Source organism: Peromyscus maniculatus, chromosome 9, assembly GCF_049852395.1.
Source record: "Peromyscus maniculatus bairdii isolate BWxNUB_F1_BW_parent chromosome 9, HU_Pman_BW_mat_3.1, whole genome shotgun sequence".
Taxonomy (NCBI): domain Eukaryota; kingdom Metazoa; phylum Chordata; class Mammalia; order Rodentia; family Cricetidae; genus Peromyscus; species Peromyscus maniculatus.
This window is the reverse complement of record NC_134860.1, coordinates 48,663,675-48,686,484: the sequence shown is the minus strand read 5'-3', so window position 1 is coordinate 48,686,484 and position 22,810 is coordinate 48,663,675. Positions and strand designations below refer to the sequence as shown.

The window sequence follows — 22,810 nt, the reverse complement described above, 5'->3', positions numbered from 1 at the left end:
CCTCCACACATGGCCTGAAGGCTGGAGCCTTTTGAAGGCTACAGAATACCAAGACCCTACTGAGGCAGGGGGAATCCCCTGGCCTCCCAGGGACACCACTTTCCTTCAGCAGTGGGGTTCTTGGCTTGATGTAGAAGCCACAGTATAACAATGAAGAGGAGCTGCTTGGGGAAAAAAAAATGAAAGCTCATAAGGTATCCTGCCCCAAAAGGAAATGACCCCTCTCTTTCCACAAGCATCAGAGAGCTGAGCTCCTGTGGAAGAAATTTCTCTTCAAGTCCTTTCTGTGGTCAGTTTCATTTGGACATCACATGTCTAGGATCGATCCCTGGCATTCCTGTCAGCTAGCCGTTACATCTCCTCAGAGGCCATCCCCCTCCTGATCCTGGCAGTGCCCTTGTCCTCCTGACAACTCTCTGGTTGGGCCTCTGCATCTTCCAGCTAGGGTCTACTTTCACCTGGCACAAAAGCCAGCAAGAGCTCCCACCAACAGTGACCTGTGAGAAGGATGCAAATTTGGGTGCTTCTAGAAGGACACAGTTGCTGTCCCATCTAGCTTGGCTCCCTGCCCTTCCCTCAACAGGCCCTACCCTCTCAGGACCCTTGACCTCTTCCCAAGTCCCTGCTTTAATTCTCTGTTCTTCACCCTGGCATGTAGCAAAGCAATGGGAGCCGCTGACTGAAAGCTGGTGGTCCTCACTCTTCCCTCAAGTGTAGTAAAACCACCTGTCCCAACATGCAAAGGTTGGTACAGGGAGGGACCATGCATCAGGCCAATCCTACCTCCTCTCCCTCTCACCCACCCCTGCTTTCTTAGCAACAAGAATTAGTCTCCTCACTACCAGGAGAAAGAGGCTGCAGAAGGACAAGAGCCTTGCTGAGGGCACCCAGCAGCCGTGGGCAGCAAGCCTGTCCAGAGGGTTTGCTGCCAACTACCCCAAGGGCCTGAGGCATGGGAAGCTGGGAAGGCTCTTTTTTTTTTTCTTGCCAGGGGTCAAGTTTCCAAGTGTCCCTAAGCATTAGAATTTTCCAGAGTCCCCAAGGAGGGACCTTAGGGCTTTCCGCAATCTCACTCCTTTCAGCCTTCTCCAAGGTAGAGTGGAGTAAATGCGCAGATGGCTATGGATGTTCTTGGGCTGCAGAACAAACCTACAGCTTTTGCCCACATAGTGGTATCTAATGTCTGGTCTTTTAACTTGGCCTTGTCATGAAAGCTCTGTGCTGTTTTTCCTTGTGTTTGCTTACTGTTCACTCACGGCTGTCTGGTGATACAGTCACACACTCTTAACTTTATGAGGATTTTAGTGTTGAAAGTCCTCATTGGAAGACACCTTCCAATATGACCCAGATGGGAACCTTGCAATAGATGGATATATTATACCATCTATTGATTGAACCAAGGCAAAGCATCGTCTACTGTTTGGATGTTCTTGTGTGTGAAAAATCCTGTCAAGAATTAGGGAGACTCTCTGGAGGTCCCACCCTCCCTAAAGATCTGTAGGCAAATAATGGTTGATGGGCAAGGGAGGGACATTTTCTTCAGTTCTGTAGCCTTGGGCAAGGTGCCCATGCTACTGTGAATGACCTCTCACCCACGCTACTGTGAAGACCTCTCACCCATGCTACTGTGAATGACCTCTCACCCATGCTACTGTGAAGACCTCTCACCCATGCTACTGTGAAGACCTCTCACCCATGCTACTGTGAAGACCTCTCACCCATGCTACTGTGAGCATTCCTAATAAAACTCCCTGGGTCATAAAGAAATTTTAAAGAGTTCTCAGTTACTTAAATTTTCCTGCTTGTCACTCTACATGGCATGTGGAGCAAGATCTTTGATATCTGATGGCAATAGCTTTTTTGTTTGTTTTGTTTTTGATATGTCAATCCCCAAACATAGTTCTTACTTCAAAAAAAATAATAAAAGAATATTCTGGAGCCAGATATGAGTGACTGTCACAGCATGGCAGCAGTTTTGTGAAGTTTTTATGGTAACAGAACAAAGAGAGCTATCAATCACAAATTGTATAAAGTGCATTGGTGGCAACATCTGGAAGGTGTATCAACAGGAAAATCTCTGTTAGAGGCCTCTGTTCCTTTCTGGGGCATTCTTAGCTTTTGGGTTGGTGGAAGCAAACTAGTGGTGTGTTAAGAGTGTGTGTTAGGTCTGGGGAGACATTCAATGGGCAAAGCCTTTGCCATGCAAGTGTGAGAACTTGTGTTCAGATCTCTAGCACCCGAGTCGAGCTGGAAATGATATCATGCATCTGTGATCCCAGCACTTCTAGAGTGAGATGGGAGGTAGAAACAGGAAAGACCTTGGGGAACAATGAGAAATCCTGCCCCCAACAACATGGAAGGCTGGGACTGACACTAGGGTTGTCCTCTGACCTCCACATGTGCACCATGGCATGTACACACACACACACACACACACACACACACACACACACACACACACACACAAACACCTATAAAATCATAGTCAGAAACCATAATATACAAATAAAAGACCAGTGAAGTAAAAAAATAATACCCAAACAAAGCAATATGAGACAAAAAAAATCAACAAAAAGCACCATTAAGTTAATTTTGTGTTGGCCATCTACTACTGGGCATGGGGCCTCCCTAAAATGTGGTTAATATGCCCAGTGAGACTCCAGTGGAGAAAACTGATTTCTCCACTGAAACTGGTTGTCAATCGGAGATAGCTTCTTGGTTAGGAATGGGAGCACATGTCCAGTTCTCCCTCTCAGTGCTGAGACACCCCCCACCCCATGCAGTTTGAACCTATATAGGCTCTGTGCATGCTTTCTCTCTGTGAGTTCATATGTCCATCAATACTGATGGGCCTGGAAGGCACTATTTTTCCATCTCCATGGGCTCTTACAATCTTTCTGCCTCCTCTTCCACATAGTTCCTTGAGCCTTGAGAGGAGTGATTTGGTGAAGACATCCACTTACAACTGAGTGTTCCCAGGTCGCTTACTCTCTACGCATTGTCCAGTTGTGGGTCTCTGTATTTGTTCCCATCTACTCAGGAGGAAGCGTCTCTGGTGGTGGCTGAGTGAGACGCTGATCTATCAGTATAATAGAATGTCTATAGGAGCCAATTCATTATAACACTCCTTTAGCAGAATAATAGTATTTGGTTCTTCCTAGACCCATTGAAGGGAACTTCCACACAGCAGGGGCTCCCTTCCAGACCCCGGATTAGGCACAAACCACAACCAAACACATGTTTTCACAGAGAGATCCTTTATTAAGTGGGGAAGAAAAGTTAAAGTGGCTGCTTTCTGACTCAGGCAGAAAACAGTAGCAAATGACCTTGCAGGGGCCATTTTTCTTTTGAATTTTTAATTATTAAATTTTTAAAATTTATTTTGCACACCAACCATGGTTTCCTCTCTTCCTGTCCCTCCCCGGCCACATACACACACCTCCTTTCTACCTTCCCCCATCCACTCCTCAGAAAGAGTAAGGCCTCCCAAGGAAGTCAACAAAGCAGGGATATCAAGTTGAGGCATCCTCCCACTAAGGTCCTCCCTGTGGGTATAACCGTCTTATTAAATAAGAAACTCAGAGCCAATGCAAAGATGAAAGCCCAAGAGGTCAGAGCAATAGCTAAGAGCTAAAAACCTTACCCTTCACTGCCACTTTTGTCTCCCTCAGCAAGACAGCTACTTCCTGTCGGTCTTTTTTTATAGAGTTTCTATTCTGCCTTCTCATTGGTTGTAAACCCAACCACATGGCCTCCTCGTCACTGCCTGTCTGAACAGATCTCCAGGTCTTCTATGGTTGGTATTGAGATTAAAGGCGTGTGTCTCCATGATGGCTGTATCCTTGAACACACAAAGATCCGCCTAGCTCTGTCTCCCAAGAGCTGGGATTAAAGGCGTGCACCACCACCGCCCAGCTTCTGCTATGGCTTGTTATTAGCTCTGACCCCAGCAACTTTATTTATTAACATACAAATAAAATCACATTTCCAGTACAATTAAAATATCACCATACCTCCCCTCTGCATCAAGGCTGAGTGAGGCATCCCACCATAGGGAATAGGTTCCAAAAGGCCAGCTCATGTACCAGGGACAGATCCTGGTCCTGCTCGGGGCCCCACAAACAGACCACACAACTGTCACCCACATGCAGAGGGCCTTGGTCGATCCCATGCAGGAGTCCTAGCTGTTGGTCCAGAGTCTGTGAGTTCCTACCAGCCCCGGTCAGCTGTCTCTGTGGGTTTCCCCATCATGATCTTGACCCCCCTGGCTCCATATCTTGATAGAGGAGGGCATTATAGGGCTAGGGAGAAACCTGGTGCCAGGGAAAATCCCAGGAATCCACAAAGATGACCCCAGTTAAGATTCTTAGCAATAGTGGAGAGGGTGCCTGACCTGGCCATCATCCTGTCATCAGATTGGTGACGACCCTAATTGTCATCATAGAACCTTCACCCAGTAACTGATGGAAGCAGATGCAGGCTTCATTCTTAGGAAGAGAAAAAGAGGGGGTCTGTGTTAGAGTGGGCTAGATTGTGGTGGTAAAGGAGCTAGAAGATGAGGAAGAAGGGGAAAGGGACAAGGGAAAGGGCCAGGGATATTTGTCCCGGAGGACAAAGGACTGCCTCTGGACAGAGAGGACACAGAAGAGGCACATAGGAAAATGGTTTATAAAGGTAAAGGGGGAAATCCAGTGTTAGGGTGAGGTGTTTAATTTTAATTGGCATGCTAATTAGGTGAGCCAAAGGGGGCTTCCAGTTGCCGGACCTTGGTAGTCAGCCTCATGAGGAAGAAGTGGTCCAATATGGGAATAGACCTTGGTGGCTAGCTTTAGGAATGTAATTTAAGTCTTTAGCAAGGCAGAGGGAATGGGGGAGAAAGGCAAGGCCTGCCGGAGCCACATGCTCCAGTGGGCTAGAGTCCCTTCACCCATGACCTATCTAGTCTTAGGTTCTTGACCACTTGAGCAGTGTCAGGCATGGGTTCCATTTCATGGAGTGGGCGGGCCTTAAATCCAATCAGTGGCTGGTCACTCTCCCAATGTTTGGGCCACTGTTGCACCAATGTCTCATATTGACCAGTCACTGTTGTAGATCCCAGGGTTTATAGCTGGACTGGTGCTTACCTTTTCCTCTAGTAGCTTTCAGAGTGCCTTCCAGTCCTATGAACACTAGTTTGTAGGGATGAAGGTTCTAGTTAGGGACCAGCTCAACTTCTCCATGTTCAATGAGATATGTAAGGGTTGTCTTCAACAATAGGGCCTTACCATCAGTTTATGGAGAGAAACTGCCCTTGGCAATAGCCTGAGATGTTTGGAGATCTCAATAGGGCCCATTTGTCCGACAACTCAACTAGTTGTAACCAGTTCCTGGCAGTGGAAGTTTTAGTTGGTGAAGGAAGATGTCTAGTTGGGTCATTGTCTCTCTATAATTTGGTGATTCCATTTATATTACACACACACACACACACACACACACACACACACACACACACACACACACACACACACAGAGTATTAAGTTTCCAAATGACCTTTTGTTTTGTTTTGTTTTTCGAGACAGGGTTTCCCTGTGTAGCTTTGTACCTTTCCTGGATCTCGCTCCGTAGACCAGGCTGGCCTCGAACTCACAAAGATCTGCCTCCCGAGTGCTGGGATTAAAGGAGTGTGCCACCACCACCTGGCCCAAATGACCTCTTAAACGGTCCTTAGTGTTGGTTATCCCTCCCTGTATTGTCTCCCTTACCCCCTCGTTCCCTCCTCCTTCCCATTAACCCTCCTGTTCTAGTTTTCCCCTGTCTTTCCATAACTATATATTATTTTTTTCTCCTTTCTTGGAAGATTCCCCTCACCCCACCCCCAATTCCTTCACTCTATACCTAATTTCTGTGGTTATATGTACTATATAACATTCCCATCAAATGCTACATCCACATATAAAAGAATCATACCATATTTGTCCTTTTTGGGTCTGGGTTACCTCACTCCAGATGATTTTTTTCCTAGCTGTGTACATTTACTTGTGAATTTCATGATTTTTTTTAACAGTCGAATAATATTGTATAAACATACCACACTTTCCCTTATCCATTCATCTAGGATAGCTAGGCTATTTCCAATTTCTGGCTATTGAATAGAGCAGCAATGAACATGGATGAATGAGTGTCTCTGTGGTAGGATGAAGCATCCTCTGGGTATATACCTAAGACTGGTGTAGCTGAATCTATTCCCAGCTTCCTAAGGAACCATGACACTGGTATCCACAATGACTGTACAAGTTTGCACTCCCACCATCAATGGATGAGTGTTCCCTTTACCCCACATCGTCACCAGCATAGCTGCCCTTTGTTTTACTGATCTTGGCTATTCTGACAGGTGTAAGATGAAATCTCAAAGTAATTTTGATTTGCATACCCTTGATGATTAAGGATGTTGTACATTTCTTTAAGTCTTTCTCAGCTATTTGTGTTTCATCTTTGAGAACTTTCTGTTTAGTTCTGTACCCCATTTTTAAATTGGGTTATTTGTTTTCTTAGAGTTCAGCTTTTGTTGTTGATCTTTATATATGTTAGATATTAACCCTCTGTGGGATGTATAATTGGTAAAGATCTTTCCACTTCTGTAGCCTGCTGCTTTGTATGATTGATGGTGTCCTTTGCCATATGGAACTTTTTCAGTTTCATGGGGTCTCGTTTATTAATTGTTGGTCTTAGTGCCTGTGCTATTGGTATCCTGTTCAGGATGTTGTCTTCTGTGCCAGTGAGTTCAAGACTATTCTCTACTTTCTCTCCTATCAGATTCAGGGTATCTGGTCTCATGTTGAAGTCCTTCACCCATTTAAAGTTGAATTTTGTGTAGAGGGATAAACAGGAATCTATTTGAATTCTTCTACATTCAGCCACCCAGTTTGACCAGCACCATTTGGAGAAGATGCTGACTTTTTTCTCATATGTATTTTTGGCTTACTCAAAACTTAGATGTTCATACATGTGTGGACTTATGTCTGGGTCTTCAATTTGATTCCACTAATCAACAGGTGTGTGTGTGTGTGTGTGTGTGTGTGTGTGTGTGTGTGTGTGTGTGTGTGTGTTTGGTCAATACCATGCTTCTTCTTCTTCTTCTTCTTCTTCTTCTTCTTCTTCTTCTTCTTCTTCTTCTTCTTCTTCTTCTTCTCCTCCTCCTCCTCCTCCTCCTCCTCCTCCTCCTCCTCCTCCTCCTCCTCCTCCTCCTTATTCTCATTCTCATTCTTATTCTTCTTACTATAGCTCTGTAGTACAACTTGAAATTGGGAATGGTGATACCTCCAGAAATTCTTCTATTATTCAGGATTGTTTTAGTTATCCTGGGTTGTTTTTTGTTGTTGTTTTGTTTTGTTTTGTTTTGTTTTGTTTTTCGAGTCAGGGTTTCTCTCTTTAACAGTCTTAGCTATCCTGGAACTCTCTTTGTAGACCAGGCTGTCCTTGAACTCACTGAGATCCACCTGCCTCTGCCTTCCAAGTGGGATTAAAGGTGTGCACCACCACCACCTGGCTTATCCTGGGCTTTTTATATTTCCATATGAAGCTGAACATTGTCCTTTCAATTTCTGTGAAGAACTGTGCAGGAATTTTGATGTAGATTGCATTGAATCTGTAGACTGATTTGCTAGGATGGCCATTTTTACTATATTAATTCTACCAATCCATGAGCACGGACATTTTTTTTCCATCTTCTGATATGTGCTTCAATTCCTTTCTTCAGTATCTTAAATTTGTTATTATTTAAGTCTTATTTGCTTGGTTAAAGTTTTCTCAAGGTATTTTGTTACTTTTGAGACTGTTGTGAAAGGTGTGGTTTCCATGATTTTTTTTCTCAATCTGTCATTTGTATATAGGAAGACTATTGGTCTTTATGTATTAATTTTGTATCCTGATGCTTTATTGAAAGTAGCTATCAGATGTAAACATTTCCTAGTGGTGATTTTAGGGTCTTTTAAATATAAAGTCATATAATCTGCAAAGAAAGATACTCTGTCTCCTCCCTTTCCTATTTGTATCTCCTTGATTTCTTTTAATTGCCATATTTTTTAAATTTTATGTGTGTTTTACCTACATGTATAGCTGTGTACCACATGTGTGCCTGATGGCTTCAGAGGCCAGAAGAGGGTGTCTATAGATTTTCTGTAATGAGAGTTGCAGATGGTTGTGAGCTGCCTTGTGGGTTCTGGGAATAGAACCTGGGTCCTCTGTAAGAGCAGCCAGTGCTCTTAACTTCTTAGCCATCTCTCAAGTCCCCTCAGTTGTCTTATTGCTCTAGCTAAGTACGATGTTGAGTAGATATGGAGAAAGTGGGCATCTTTGTCTTGTTCCTGATTTTAGTGAGATTGCTTTGAATTTTCTCTGCTTAGGTTGATGTTGGCTGTGTGCTTGCTGTAAATCACCTTTATTATGCTGAGTTATGTCCCTTGTATCTCTAATCTCTCCACGATTTAATCACAAAAGGATGTTAAATTTTAGAAAATTGTCTTTTCTGCATCTAATGAGGTGATCATGTGCTTTTTGTCTTCCAATCTGTTTCTATGATGGATTACATTTATTTACATATTTTTATGTCAAACCATCCTTGTACACTGGGATGAAGCTTACTTGATCATTGTGGATAATCTTTTTGATGTGTTCTTGGATTCAGTTTGCAAGGTTTTTTGTTGTTGTTTTGGTTGTGTGTGTTGTTTGTTTGTTTATTTGTTTGTTTGTTTGTTTGTTTGTTTTGAGGTAGGATTTCTCTGTGTAACAGCCCTGGCCATCCTGGAACTCACTCGATAGACCAGGCTGGCCTCAAACTACAAAAATCCCCTGCCTCTGAGTTTGCAAGTATTTTATTGAGAATTGTCTGTGTTCATCAGGGCAATTGGGCTGTAATTCTTTTTCTTTGTTGGGCCTTTGTGAGGTTCAGGATAATTGTGTCCTCGTCAAAGGAATTAGGTAATATTTCTTCTTTTTCTATTTTGCAGAATAATTTGAGGAGTGTTGGCATTAATTCTTCCTTGAAGGTCTGATATAGTTCTGAATTTAGTCCTTTTGACTCTGAGCTTTTTTTGATTGGGAGACTTTTAAATACTGCTTCTATTCACTAGAGGCTATGAGTCTATTTAAGTTGCTTATCTGGTCTTGATTTAACTTTGTCAGCTAGTATGTATTGAGACATTTATCCATTTCTTTTAGGTTTTCCAGTTTGATAGGGTTCAGAGTTTTAAAGTGTGTCCTTATAATTCTCTGGATTTCCTCGGTGTCTGTTATGGTGTCTCCTTTTCATCTCTAATCTTATTCATTTAAATCTTCTCTATCATTTAGTTAATTTACTTAAGAATTTATCAATCTTATGATTTTCCCGGAGAACCAACTCTTTATTTCATTCAACTGTTCTTGGTATTCTGATTTTTGTTTTGTTTCTATTTTATTGATTTCATTCCTGAGTTTTACTATTCTGCTATCTACTCCTCTTGGGTGTTAGTTCTTTTTCTTCTAGATCTTTCAGGTCTGTTAAGGTGTGTTGTTAATATGAGATCTCTCCAAGTTTATTTTTTTATTTAGGCACTTGGTGCTATGAACTTGTCTCTTAGAATTGTTTTCACTGTGTCCAATAGGTTTGTTGTGATTTTCTTCTCACTAAATTCTAAAAAGTTTTAAATTTTTCCTTAATTTCTGACTTGACAAGTTTTCACTCAGTAGTGAGTTGTTCGGTTTCCCCAAGTTTGTAAGCTTCCTGTTGTTTCTGTTGTTGTTGGTATCCAGTTTTAATCCACAGTGAGCAGATAGGATGCAGGGTGTTATTTCAGCTTTTCGTATCTGTGGAGACTTGCTTTGTGTGCAAGAATATGGGGTCAATTTTGGAAAAAGTTCTGTGAGCTGCTGAGAAGGAAGTATGTTCTTTTGTGTTTGGATAAAATATTCTATAAATATGTTCTAAGTCTATTTGGTTTATAACATCATTTAACTTCAGCATTTGTCTGTTGAGTTTTTGCCTGGACAATGTGTCTATTAGGCAGAGTGGGGTACTGAAGTGATCCACTATTACTATAGCTATCGTAGTGTTTCCATTATGAACTTGGGTGCCCTGTGTTTAGTGCATGAATGTTTAGAATTGTGATGTCCTCTTGGTGGATTTTTCCTGTGATGAGCGTGTAGTGCCCTTTCCTATCTCTTCTGACTTCTTGAAGTCTATTTTGTCAGATGTTAAAAGGGCTACACCAGGTAACTTTGCTGGTCCATCCATTTGCTTCTCCTATCCTGTTTCCCCAAGGTCATGTCTATCCTTGCTGGTAAGGTGTGTTGCTTGGATGCAGCAGAAAGATGGAACCTATTTTCTAATCTAATCTGTTACTCTGGGTCTTATTTTACTTGGGAAACAGAGGCCACTAATATCAAGAGTTATAATGAGCAGTACTTATTGATTCCCATTATTTTTTTTGTTATGATGTGCCCCCCGCTTGATTTTATGGCTTGGGATTATTATTCTTCTGTCTTCTTGGGTGTGGTTAATCTCTTCAGATTGAGGTTTTCCTTCTAGTGCCTTCTGTAGAGTTGGATTGGTCAATAGATACTGCTTAGTTTTGGTTTTATCGTGGATTTCCTCCCTCTCTCTCTATTGTGATTGGTAGTTTTGCTGTATGTAGTAGTCTGGACTGGCATCTGTGGTCTCTTGGAGTTTGTAGAACAGTTGTCCAGGCCTGCATTGTGACGCTGGGTGCTATTCTAATGGATCTGCCTTTGAATGTTACTTGATGCTTTTCATTTGCAGCTTTTAATACTTTCTTTGCTCTGGACATTAATGTTGTGATTATTGTGTACTGTGGAGAATTTCTTTTCTGGTCCTACCGACTTGGTGTTCTGTATGCATCTTGTACATTGATGGGCATCTCCTTTAGGTTAGGGAAATTTTCCTCTATGTTGAAACTATTTTCTTTAACCTATGTTTCTTCTTCTTCCTCTATTCCTATTATTCCTAGATTTTTGTCTTTTCATAGTGTCCCAGATTTCCTCGATGTTTTGTGCCTGGATGTTTTTAGATTTAACATTTTCTTTGACTGAGGGATCTATCTTGTGATTCTTCCATCTCTGGTATTCTGTTGGTGAGGTTTACCGCTGAGGTTTTTTGCTTGACTTCTTAAAATTTTCATTTCCATTTTTAACTCAGTTTGGGTTTTCTTTAGCAAGTCTATTTCTACTTTCATGCCTTGAATGGTTTTCATTATTTTGTTCCACTGTTTGTGTTCTCACAGACTGGATTAATGGATTTATTCATATTCTCTTTAAGGTCCTTGGACATACTTGTAACTGCTATTTAGAAGTCTTGTGCTTCACTTATATTGCATTTTTCAGTGTTTATTGTGGAAGGATTTCTGGGTTCTGGTGGTGTCTAGGCATCTGGGATTGGGATGGGTCAGGTGATTGGAAGGCTGATATCTGTTCTTATCACTGTTGGTGGTTACTCTGGTCCTTGTTTTCTTTTGCTCTCTCTGTGGACCTCTGGATCTTAGGAAAGCCTTGGGTCCCTGGTGGGTGGCAGAGAAGAATAGAGCTGGGCCAGCAGGAGAAGCTGAGAGAGGCCCTGGGGAGGAGCTAAGGGGACCCTGTCCACACCAAGAGGCAGGGTCCCTAGGTAGCTGGAGGTTTGGTGGGAGGAGGGATTCCCTCAGGCAGGCTGCAGTAGGACAAAGAATAATCTAGAGAGACAGGGGTGGAAAATCTTTGGGGACCTGGGTCTGTGCCAAGAGCTGGAATCTCCAATGAATGGAGTTGAGGTGGGAGGAGAGGAGCCTGAAAGCAGCCTGAAAGGGTGAAAATCACCTCTGTGAGTCCCAGCCCAGTGTGGCCACTGGGAGTCTGGGGGCCCTAGAAAGGCAGTGAATGAACTCAGCAGGTTGTATTTATATGTTGATTCTTTTATATGTACATATAACAACAGTGGTAAAGGAAGAGGAGTCTGTGAATTTGGGAGGAAGCAAAGGAGAGGCAGAGATGGGAGAGGGTGGGAGGAAAGAGAGGAAGGAGAAATGGTGTAATTATATTTTAATTAAATTAAAAAATTAATCATGGAGTATTCGATACCCCTTAAAAAATAACAGCGTTATTTGGCCATGAATTGGAAACCTCTGGAACCATGAATCAAAATTAACTTTTTTTTTAAGTTGTTTGTTTCAGTCATTTTGCTACAGCAACTGAAAGTTTATTAACACAATAACCAACTTAAAAACTAGAAAGATTTATTTGGGATTATAGTTGGAGGGTCTATCCATCGCCAGTCAGTTTGCTGCTTTGGGGCTTGCTGTGAGATCACATGTCACTGTGAGACTATGAGAACATGGTCAGGACTGCAGTTGTGACCTGCTTGCCCAACACGTGCAAGGTGCTCGGTTTAATCCTCAACACCATGGAGGCTTCCAAATCCAGGACTAGACTTCAAAAACTGAGCCGAGCCAGGCATGGTGATGCTCACCTGGAATTTCAGCACTGAGGAGGCAGAGGTAGTGAGATTGAAGCCAGCTTGGTCTAAAACCAACCAATCAAAGAAAAACTTGTGAGCTAAATGAAGCTTTTTTTTTTCTTATAAAAGTTTATACATTGATTATCTTAGGTTTCTGTTACAGCCATGGGAAGCCGGTTAACGTAGGGTAGAACACTCCTCAGTGGAATTAGTGCCTGTGTAGGAGGAGGCCAGAGAGCTAGCTTGCTCTCCATCTGTGAGGGCAAGAAAGTAGATGACTAAATCAGAAAAAAATCCTCTAAACGGGGAGGACCTGCCTGCTATGACCCTGGCTCCCAGTTTCTATCTTCAATAGCAAGAAAATAAATGTCGTATCGCTTTGTTTTTTGCAGTGCTGTAGGCCAAAACTAGAGATTCGTCCATGCCAGGCAAGTGCTCTGTCTCCAACCTATACCTTCAGCCCTCCTGGTTCATGGCAACTTGTCACAGCAGCCTGCACTGAGCTGAACGTCTGTTGTATCATTTTGTGACAACATTTTTTCTTGCTTTCCTATGCTGTTAAAAATTTTAATGGGACAAAAGGAAAAAATTAATTTCAAGGAATCTGTCATAATGAAACAGAGACTTCTGTATTCTAACCATTATTCTTATTTAGTCTCTGCATTCTAAACTGTGATTCTCTGTGTTCTTGGGGGTTTCTACCTTGCCTCTACAATGTTTGGACCAGAAGCAGTTGCTTCGGATAAAATGGAATTCCTTTAGGAGTTCATTATCAGTTTGCATTTCCTGGGATCTGTATAACCCACATGTTATTTGACATTCCCCAGAGAGTGGTTGGTTAAATCTGCAGAATTAGTTTCTATCTTTAGGGGGGTATTTCTGACCTTAATTTTTTTAACCAAGGAAATACTTTATTTCTAAAAACTCAGTCATCACTCAGGTTGCCACTGTAATATATTTTTATTCCCTCTCCCTCTCTGCATTTAGAGCATGAGATGGTCTCAGTGAGAAGCTTCTCACATAGGCTTGGGGAATTTGATTGATTCCCGTTGGTGGCTCTGTTTGGGGGAAGGTGTGGTTAGGTGGTGTACCTGGCTGGAGGAAGTGCGTCACTGGGGGCGGGCTTTGAGATTAAAAGTCTGATGCCAGTTCCAGTCACCTTCCTCTGTTTCCTCCTTACCGCTGGAATTCTCAGCTTCCTGCTCCCGACACCACGCTGGCATGCCTCCTCACCTGCTCCTGACACCACGCTGGCCACTGGCTGCCGTGCCTCCTCACCACAACAGACGCCCATCCCCCTGGAACTGTAATCCAAACTGTAATCTGTTCTTCCTGAAGCTGCTTTGGTCATGGTATTTTGTCACAGCACCAGAGGAGTTACTAACACAGAGCAGGTGGGAGAGGTTTAAACTAAGGCAACCGGGAGCATGGAGCAGGCATTATTAGTTACTTCCTGCGTCCTTGGGACAAAATACCCCACCAAGCAACTTAAGGAAGGAAGGGTTTATTTATTCTGCCTCACAGTCTGAAGGTGCAGTCCCTCATGGTGGGGAAGGCTTGATGTCAGGACTTCATGGCAGTTCACGTAAGTATGTGGCAGCCAGGGGTTAGTGCTGGGTCTCTTCCTTTATCGCTCTCTACCTACTTTTTGAGGCAAGGTTTCTTTCTTTCTTTCTTTCTTTCTTTCTTTCTTTCTTTCTTTCTTTCTTTCTTTCTTTCTTTTTCTTTCTTCCTTCCTTCCTTTCTTTCTTTCTTTCTTTCTTTCTTTCTTTCTTTCTTTCTTTCTTTCTTTCTTTCTTTCTTTCTTTCTTTCTTTCTCTCTTTCCTTTTTTTCTTTATTAAGAAATTTTCTACTCACTCTACATACCATCCACAGATCTCTCCCCCTCCCCCCCCCCCCCCCGCCCTCTTTCCCGAACCACCCCGCATCCCCACATCCCCCAAACTGAGGTCTCCAATGGGGAGTCAGCAGTGCCCAGCACACTGAGCCTAGGCAGGTCCAAGCCCATTCCCACTGCACCAAGGCTGGCTGCAGCAAGGCGTCACACCACAGGCACCCGATTCCCAGAAGCCTGACCATGCACCAGGGACAGATCCCGATCCCGTGCCTGGGGAGGCAAGGTTTCTTACCGAATCTGGAGCCCACTAATTCTGTAAGTCCATCTGGCTAGCACCCTCCAGGAATTCTCCCGTCCCTTCCTTCCTGCACTAGGCGTGTGCTACCACACTCAGCTTTTACGTAGATGTAGGGGATCCGAACTCGGGTCCCCGTGCTTGCACAAGAAGCACTTCGCCAACTGAGCCTCCTCCCCAGCTCTACTACCTTACGTTTCTGAGGCTTTTTGTTAGGAAAATTTCGAGACATACTAAAAGTAGCCAGACTAGTATAATGAATTATACTAGTGTTAACCAACATGTAATTCTACAAACTACTAATTCATGGCCAAGCTAGTTTTATTTATACTCCCCGTTTTATTTTGAAGAAATATGTGAATTTGTTATAACTAATTTTTATATAGTTTATTGTTTATAGCAATAGTTGTTACTGATGAGGAAAACTGAAGGGAAAGGACCCAATAGGCAAGGATGAGAACACCAGTTTAGTTTAAGGAGGTTAAAATTCATTTAACACAATAGATTTGTTGTGATCGCTAACCTCGATGGTCAACTTGATGGGACTTAGAATTCTCATGAGAACAAATCTGTGGACATATCTGCAAAGAAATTTCTAGGTTGAGTTCATCGATGTGGGAAGACCCACCCTAAGTGTGGGTGGCATCATTCCTAGGTCTGGGGTCCTGAACTCCGGGGGGAGAAAAGGAGCCAGGTGTGGGAGTGCACACATTTAATCCCAGCACTTGGTAAGCAGGGGCAGGGGGATCTCTGTGAGTCTGAGGCCAGCCTGCTCTACAAAGTGAGTTCCAGGTCAGCCAGGGCCACACAGTGAGAGGTGAGCCCTGCATTCACCTCTCTCTGCTTCCTGCAGATTCTTTGCAGAGGTCATGTGACCAACTGCCATGCTTTCCTTCCCATGATAACCTTACCCTCAAATTGTGAGTCAAAATAATCCCTTTCTTCCTTCAGATGCTTTGGCTATATATTTTGTTCCATAAAGTAACTAACAAATTTTTCACATTAATAATCTGAGTTAAAACATTTTCCACCTGTTTTCAGTCTACAGAGAGTAGAGGATTTTACAGGATATCTTAAAAGCAAGCAACAGCAGACTCTAGGAAAGTCGTGAGTAAGCATAGGAACATGTCTGCCTTTTACTGTCATATAACAAAAAAAACATTGGAAGAATCAACACAAAAACAATGAAGTGGTTAATTAGATGACGGGGAATGAGTGGGTCTGGACAAGGGAGGGAGTAGAAATTAGTTTCTCCTTGTGTTGTTGGGGATACAAGTGGGTTTGTACGTGCAGTTAGCACACTCCCATTGAGCTAAACCTAGAGCTATTAACCTTTTTTTTTTTTTTTTTTTTTTTTTGGTTTTTTGAGACAAGGTTTCTCCTTGTAGTTTTGGAGCCTGTCCTGGATCTTGCTCTGTAGACCAGGCTGACCTCGAACTCACAGAGATTCACCTGCTTCTGCCTCCCGAGTGCTGGGATTAAAGGCGTGCACCACCACCGCCCGGCCCTATATATTGTTATAGCTTTACTTTTGAACCATGTGCATATACTTAAAGGTGAAATCTAAAACATCACAAGCTTATAAAGCCACAAATATAAGCAAAACTTTTTCTAATATGCTCTACTGTTATATGATCAGTTAGGTTTGACTGTATTATTAGCTGAATGCCAAAGCTATTTTCATACAAGTAGCTCTGTAATTTTAATACTTAATCTTTTTTTTTTTTTTTGGTTTTTCGAGACAGGGTTTCTCTGTGTAGCTTTGCACCTTTCCTGGAACTCACTTGGTAGCCCAGGCTGGCCCCGAACTCACAGAGATCCACCTGCCTCTGCCTCCCGAGTGCTGGGATTAAAGGCATGCGCCACCACCGCCCGGCAAATACCTAATCTTTAACAAAGGCATCATAAACATGTTCTGGCATAAAGGGTCTCTTCAACATATCGTTCTGGGAAAACTGTGTGTCTACGTGTAGAAGAATGACACTACACACCTCTTACCCTGCAGAAAAACTCATTCAAAATGGATCAAATACCTTATGGTCAGACCTGAAACTTTGAGATTGCTAGAGGACACAGGGAAAATGCTTCAAGAATAGGTAAGAGTTTCCTGGGAAAGATTCTAATTGTACAGGAAATAAACTTAAGAGTTGACAAACAAGATTAAACCTCTTCAGCACCACAAAGGAAGCAGTCATTGGAGAGAAGAAACAGCCTGCTGAATGGTAAAAAAAAAAAAAAAAAATCTCTGCTGACTCTGTCTGATAGGAGATCAATGTGTGAACACTATGCTGAACCCAAAAGCTAAATACCGAAAATCATATAACTCATGTAAATGAACTAATGAATTGAACAGATAGCTCTCCAAGAAACCAAAACACAAATGGCCAATGAAGATTTTAGGATGTGTTTAATATACTTAGCCACCAGGAAACAAATTGAAATTACTTTGAGATTTCATGTCACTCCAGTTGGAATCACCAAGCAAGCAAATGACAACAAATGCCGGCCAGAATGTAGGGAAAGAGGACTCTTTCTCTATTCCAGGTAAGACTACACTGATGCAACCAATATGGAAATCAACATGGAGACTCTTCAAATTACTAAAAACTCCCGTATAACCCAGCCACACTTCAAGGAGTCCAAGTCAGCACACCACAGAGATCCTCGCACATCTGTGCCCCTTGCCACTGTATTCGTGACAGATAAGAAATGGAGTTAAAGGACAATCTACAGACAGACAGAAGAGGAACACATGGGTCAAAACACACAATGGAGCTGTCTTCAGCTGTGAAATAGCATGAAATCGTGGCATTCAGAGGAAAATGGATGGAAATAAGTCAAACTCAGATGTCAAATATTGTGTTTTCTTTCATATGTGGAGTCTAGATCTAAATTTATACACACATTGTACACACACGTGTTTGTATATGTGTACGTAGGATATGGAAGTAAGAACGTGGCTGTGAAAGAGAGAAAGATCTAAAGGCAGGGGGAACGAGAGAGGGTAATAGGAGGTGTGTGCCACGAAGTCGGAAGGTGGGAGGGGATTCATTCACAAAACACTGAGAAAGGACATGGGGAGGGACAAGAGGGCAAATAAAAATAAGCAAATGACAATAATATGTGTTAAGGAAATGTCTCAAGGAAACCAACTCATTTGTGTGCTAGCAAAAAAATTCAATTTTGAAAAACTAGTTCTGTAATTAAAAAATATGATCTCGCCTCATTCTTTCTTTTTCAGTAGCTTTAGTATTATAGTTCAATCAAGAAGTTTTACTTTGAGACAGGATCTTATTATACATCCCAAGCTGGGCTCAAGATCATGGCCGCCCTCCCATGTGCTGGGACCACAGGCATGAGCCATATGCTCATGTTTCAGTGAAGGTTTAGAATTTTGTGTAGAGTTCCCTGGACAGCTCTCATACTTCTTGGGTCTTCTCTTCAGATGCATCCTTCCCTTAGCTTAGCAAGTGAGACCCTAGCTTAGAGCCTGATTCGGTGTGGCAGCTTTGACAGTCCTCCAATCCACTCTCGCCTCTTCCTTTACAGTCTAGTGATGACTTGTCTCACTTTGCCCAGGATTCTTTATGGCTATCTTTTATGCTCTCAGAAGCATTATGTCCAGCAAGGATGGAATCCAGTCAAACTGACCCTAGAAAGCCCTGGGTGCTCTTGGCTCAAAACCCAATTCACATCTATTTCAGCTGCTCTTCCAGTCTGGGGTTCAGGGCAGGTTAGCACATGTCCTGTTTTTAAGCATCTAGTATGTTCCAAGCATTGAGACTCATGCCAGAAATGCAGAGGTAAAGACTTGGAGCACTACTGATGAAGAGGGTAGAAGATGAACCAAGGAAGAAAAGTCATAAGGCAGCGGGTTGGAGGGAAGCCAGCAGAACGGGTCATAGTTCTGGTTGGAAAGTGGTCAGAAAGATAGGATGGAGAGGAATAAGTAGAAGGACTGAGTAAACTGGCTTGAACCTGAACAAGAAGTCATCAAGTCTTTAGTAAGGAGCGTATAGTTCATAGAGATGGGAACACGTGAGCAGCTGTCCAGAATCCTTGACCGTGTTTTGGGTGTGTGGAATTACATGGGATTGGTAGGGTATAAAGTAGATGGCCGGGAAGCGACAGAAGAGAGTTGGTACAGCCTTTTACTGTCTTACCACACCCTTGAGCCTCCCATTATTTTCTGCCTTAGAACCCAAGGGAAAGATTCACGCTATTGTGTCAAGTCCTCAGGGTAAAGAGATGATGTTTGTGTTACTGGGGTTACAGATATCTCCCCCTGAGTGTCATGAGGAGAGAGGCAGTTGGTGCTGGTCGGATGCCATGATTTCCCCCATTTCCATAGTTAATGCTCCTTTTACAGTCACCTCATAGGATGGTTGATGGCAAATGAAGAAATCATTCCTTGTCTCCTTTTCAGATTTACCAGGCACAGTGTCTAGAAAGTGGCCATAGAATTAGAGATTTCTCCCAGGCGCCTTGGGCCGTGTTTGCACCCCACCTTCTCTCTTTTCCTTTATCTTATCGTTGTCTGGGTAACCTCTCTCTACACGGCACCACGGCTTGGTACGCCCCTCATGTCTGGATCAAATCTTGTTTCCCCGACCTGAAACTGAAGTGGCTCATGGTGAATTTTGGTACAGATACTTACCAGTGACTTCAAGTGCTCTTCCCTGCACTCTAAAACCAGAGCCAGGAAGAGCCGGGTCTAAAAGTAGACAATGGACACTCTACACCTGAAATCCATCAGCAAGACAAGGGGAAAATGGAGTGTTTTTCAACCCCTAGAGATGAAAACAGCGATTGGTAAGTGTGTTGTATTCTCAAGGCAGAAGGAACCCTCAATGTTTACCCCTTGCCTTCTAGCTACTGTTCTGGTAGTGACATTTTAGAGTGCCGAGACATTTGTCTTTCACACGCCTTGTGCTGTCTTTCACACGCCTTGTGCCCAGTACTGACTAGAGTTCATGTTGTCTGAGCTATTCTTTCTACACAGAGAAAACCGGGCTCTGATGTTTGACTTGCTCATGGCAAAAGAAGGGGCAGTGTGTCCGGGAAGGGTGGCTTATGCCTTTGACCCCAGCACTCAGGAGGCAGAGGCAGACCCCTCTCTGTGAGTTCAAGGCCAGCCTGGTCTACATAGCAAGTCCCAGGGCTGCTTATCAAGACTCTGTCTCAAAACAAACAATCAAACAAAGAAAGCCTGTGAAGGAACAGTGTAACACCCTCCTCAGGGTCAGAAAAGCCCCATGCTCGCTAGGCAGAAAATTAGTACCAGAGGTTATGCCAGGGCAGAAAGCCCAAGGGAAGAGGCCTTACCCAACTCCTTGTTTTCCCGAGTGTAGCATCCATCCCTTGGAACTCCACGGACACCAGGCTACCCTCAGCTTCACAGCACAGGGTGCCGGAAGGGCCATAGGATGGAGGGGACATTGACTCATAACGGGAAAGACAAATATTTCAGGGTCCTACACTTGTGAAGGTATCAGTGGCATTTGGGAGCAGGTAAGTCACTCTTCTGTCCCTTCAGATAAAGACATGCTCAGGCCAGAGAAGTGGTTTCCTAGGGAATGTCAGAGGGCCAGAAAACAGGTCTGTCTTTGGATGTCTGGTGTTGTCTCCTTACTTTCTGTTCTCAGGTTGAATGCATTGCTTCCGTGGAAATGTCCCTCTCCCCTCAAGCGCTCATTTGAGACCGTTTATTTTAGGCATTTCTTTCTTGAGAATACTGTTTTCCCCTCCCTGTGAGGCTCATTTCTGATATCCTCCTTGGCATTCTCCACACACCAGTAGCATTTCCTCTGGTCACGAACGCTAACTTTTCTGCCACATCCTTAGGCATTGAACAGTGAGTGACCCAGCAATGTGGCCTGTCTCTGAATCACCGAATACAGAATGTGGCACGTGAGGAGAGCAGAGCTAACACGGCAGTCCTAACCTACACAATGGGATTTCTGTAGAGGCTGGAGGGAGGACACCGGATGAGCCCCTAAGGTGAAGGATCACAAAACTGCTGTGTCCCAGACACAAGGTACAAAGGCTTCCCACTCACACATCTAAGATTCAGAGGTGAGAAAGGATAATAGAGCAGAACGTAAGGAGTCTAACGTTTGCTGGGAATTGGATGGTTGGGGTGTTCAGAACAGTACAGCTGGAGAAGAATCAATGCTTTTAAAATCAATTCTGATGTGATGCTACCAAGAGTTTTTAATTCGTTTTTTCTTTTGTGTTTTCCTTACCTTTTAATGGAGACTTTTAAAGATAGCACTTCAGAATCTCATCACTTTGGCAATTTTTATTTTTTTAGTTGGTGGAACTGGAAAGACATGAATCAGCTCATTTCCAATTTAATTAATTATAGCCAGGAATTAGTAATTCTGTTTCTGACAATTCAATGGCACCCGGTTTTGGGAAGGCTTTGGACTGTGGTTCAGTGGAGAAAGTGTCACAAATTGAAAAAGGCTTCATGAATTCATATTAATATTAACAAGCATACTTAACTTGAAGACAGCAGACTAATTAAACAGAATCAACATGGCTTACTGTTATATCTTCCTTTTTCGTATTACAACTTACTTCAGAAATGCAAGCATTTTGTGGAGATCTGAGTTTGCTTAGATTCTTAATTCTCCATAAAAAGGGAGAACTGGTGTATAAAATGGCCCAGCTTCGATGGCCAATTATGTGGCTAGGTTATTGAAATGCGAACAAAGCTCCATTCTCGATCACCTTCCAAATGTGGTGGCAAGCCCGGCCTAGATTCTGACTTTCATCCTCGCACTTTCTCTGCCACTTCCTTTGTTAGGTTGGCATTGGAAACGCTTTTGAATTCTTTGTCCTGTTATTTCACTCACTCCTTACAAAAAAATCGCAGCCAAGGAGCACAGTGGCCTCAGCCCACAGAGTAGGGACACAAGAACCCAAAGGCAGGAAGTCAGCGGGAGCCTGTTTCTTCACAGAATCATGTTCTCATATTTTCGCCCAATTCAGATGTTCAGAGAGATTTTCCTCATCATCACGAGGAACCATCAGTCAAGATTTGAGAGTGAGATATGTGGAGATTCAGGCTCCTGATATTTTCTCAAGGCTGAGCTACTCTTTAGGGAAGATTTCTCCAGCTCTGTCATCAGATAATGATGTTGAGTTTCAGGATGAGTAATCGGACATTCCTTCATCATGACCCCGTTCATACTGTCTTACAGGTGGAAGAGATAATAATGGCCCCTTGTGGGAACCACAGTGAGGGGACCACAGAGTTTGTCCTGGCAGGTTTCCCAAATCTTAACAGCACAGGAGTGGAACTGTTTTCTACGTTCTTTCTTATTTACCTGTTGACTCTAACGGGCAACGTGTTGATTGTGGGGGTGGTAGGAGCTGATCATCGTCTGCAGACGCCCATGTATTTCTTCCTGGGTAACCTGTCCTGCCTAGAGATTCTGATCACCTCTGTCATCATTCCTAAGATGCTGAGCAATTTCCTCTCAAAACAACACACCATTTCCTTTGCTGCATGCATTGCCCAGTTTTATTTCTACTTCTTTCTCGGGGCCTCTGAGTTCCTCCTGCTGGCTGTCATGTCTGTGGACCGCTACCTGGCCATCTGTCGTCCTCTGCACTACCCCTTGCTCATGAGCGGAGCCGTGTGCTTTCGTGTGGCCTCCGCCTGCTGGGTGGGGGGACTCCTCTCCGTGCTTGGCCCCACAGTGACAGTGGCCCTACTTCCTTTCTGCAAACAGGGCGCTGTGATACAGCATTTCTTCTGTGACAGTGGCCCGTTGCTACACCTGGCATGTACCAACACTACGAAACTGGAGGAGACTGACTTTATCCTCGCCTTTCTTGTCATTGTGTCCTCGCTCACTATTACGGCGGCATCCTATGGCCAGATCGTCCTGGCCGTCCTGCGCATTCCTTCCGCGTCAGGCCGGCAGAAGGCCTTCTCCACCTGTACCTCCCACTTGATGGTGGTAACCCTCTTCTATGGGAGTGCCATTTTTCTCTATGTACGGCCATCACAGAGTGGCTCCGTGGACACTAACTGGTCAGTGACGGTGGTAACAACATTTGTGACTCCCCTGCTGAATCCGTTTATCTATGCCTTGCGCAACGATCGAGTCAAGGAAGCACTGAAAGACATGCTCAGAAAGGTAGTAGCAGAGTTTTCCGACAACTCTTTGCTTCCAGAAAGTCCAAGGAAGAAGACAGTAAGTTGA

At 43.4% G+C, this 22,810-nt stretch overlaps 1 protein-coding gene across 1 annotated transcript; it reads left to right on the top strand.

Annotated features, from left to right (window-relative positions):
• Positions 1-21,741: 21,741 nt before the first annotated feature.
• Or6s1 (olfactory receptor family 6 subfamily S member 1) lies at positions 21,742-22,810 on the top strand. Its single transcript, XM_006994834.4, has one exon. It carries the CDS (start codon positions 21,749-21,751, stop codon positions 22,808-22,810), a length of 1,062 nt encoding a protein of 353 aa, XP_006994896.2. The 5' UTR covers positions 21,742-21,748.

What these genes read in the sequence shown, in the direction of transcription:
- Or6s1 (XM_006994834.4), top strand. Translation starts at nt 21,749, where the DNA reads ATGAGTAATCGGACATTCCTTCATCATGACCCCGTTCATACTGTCTTA.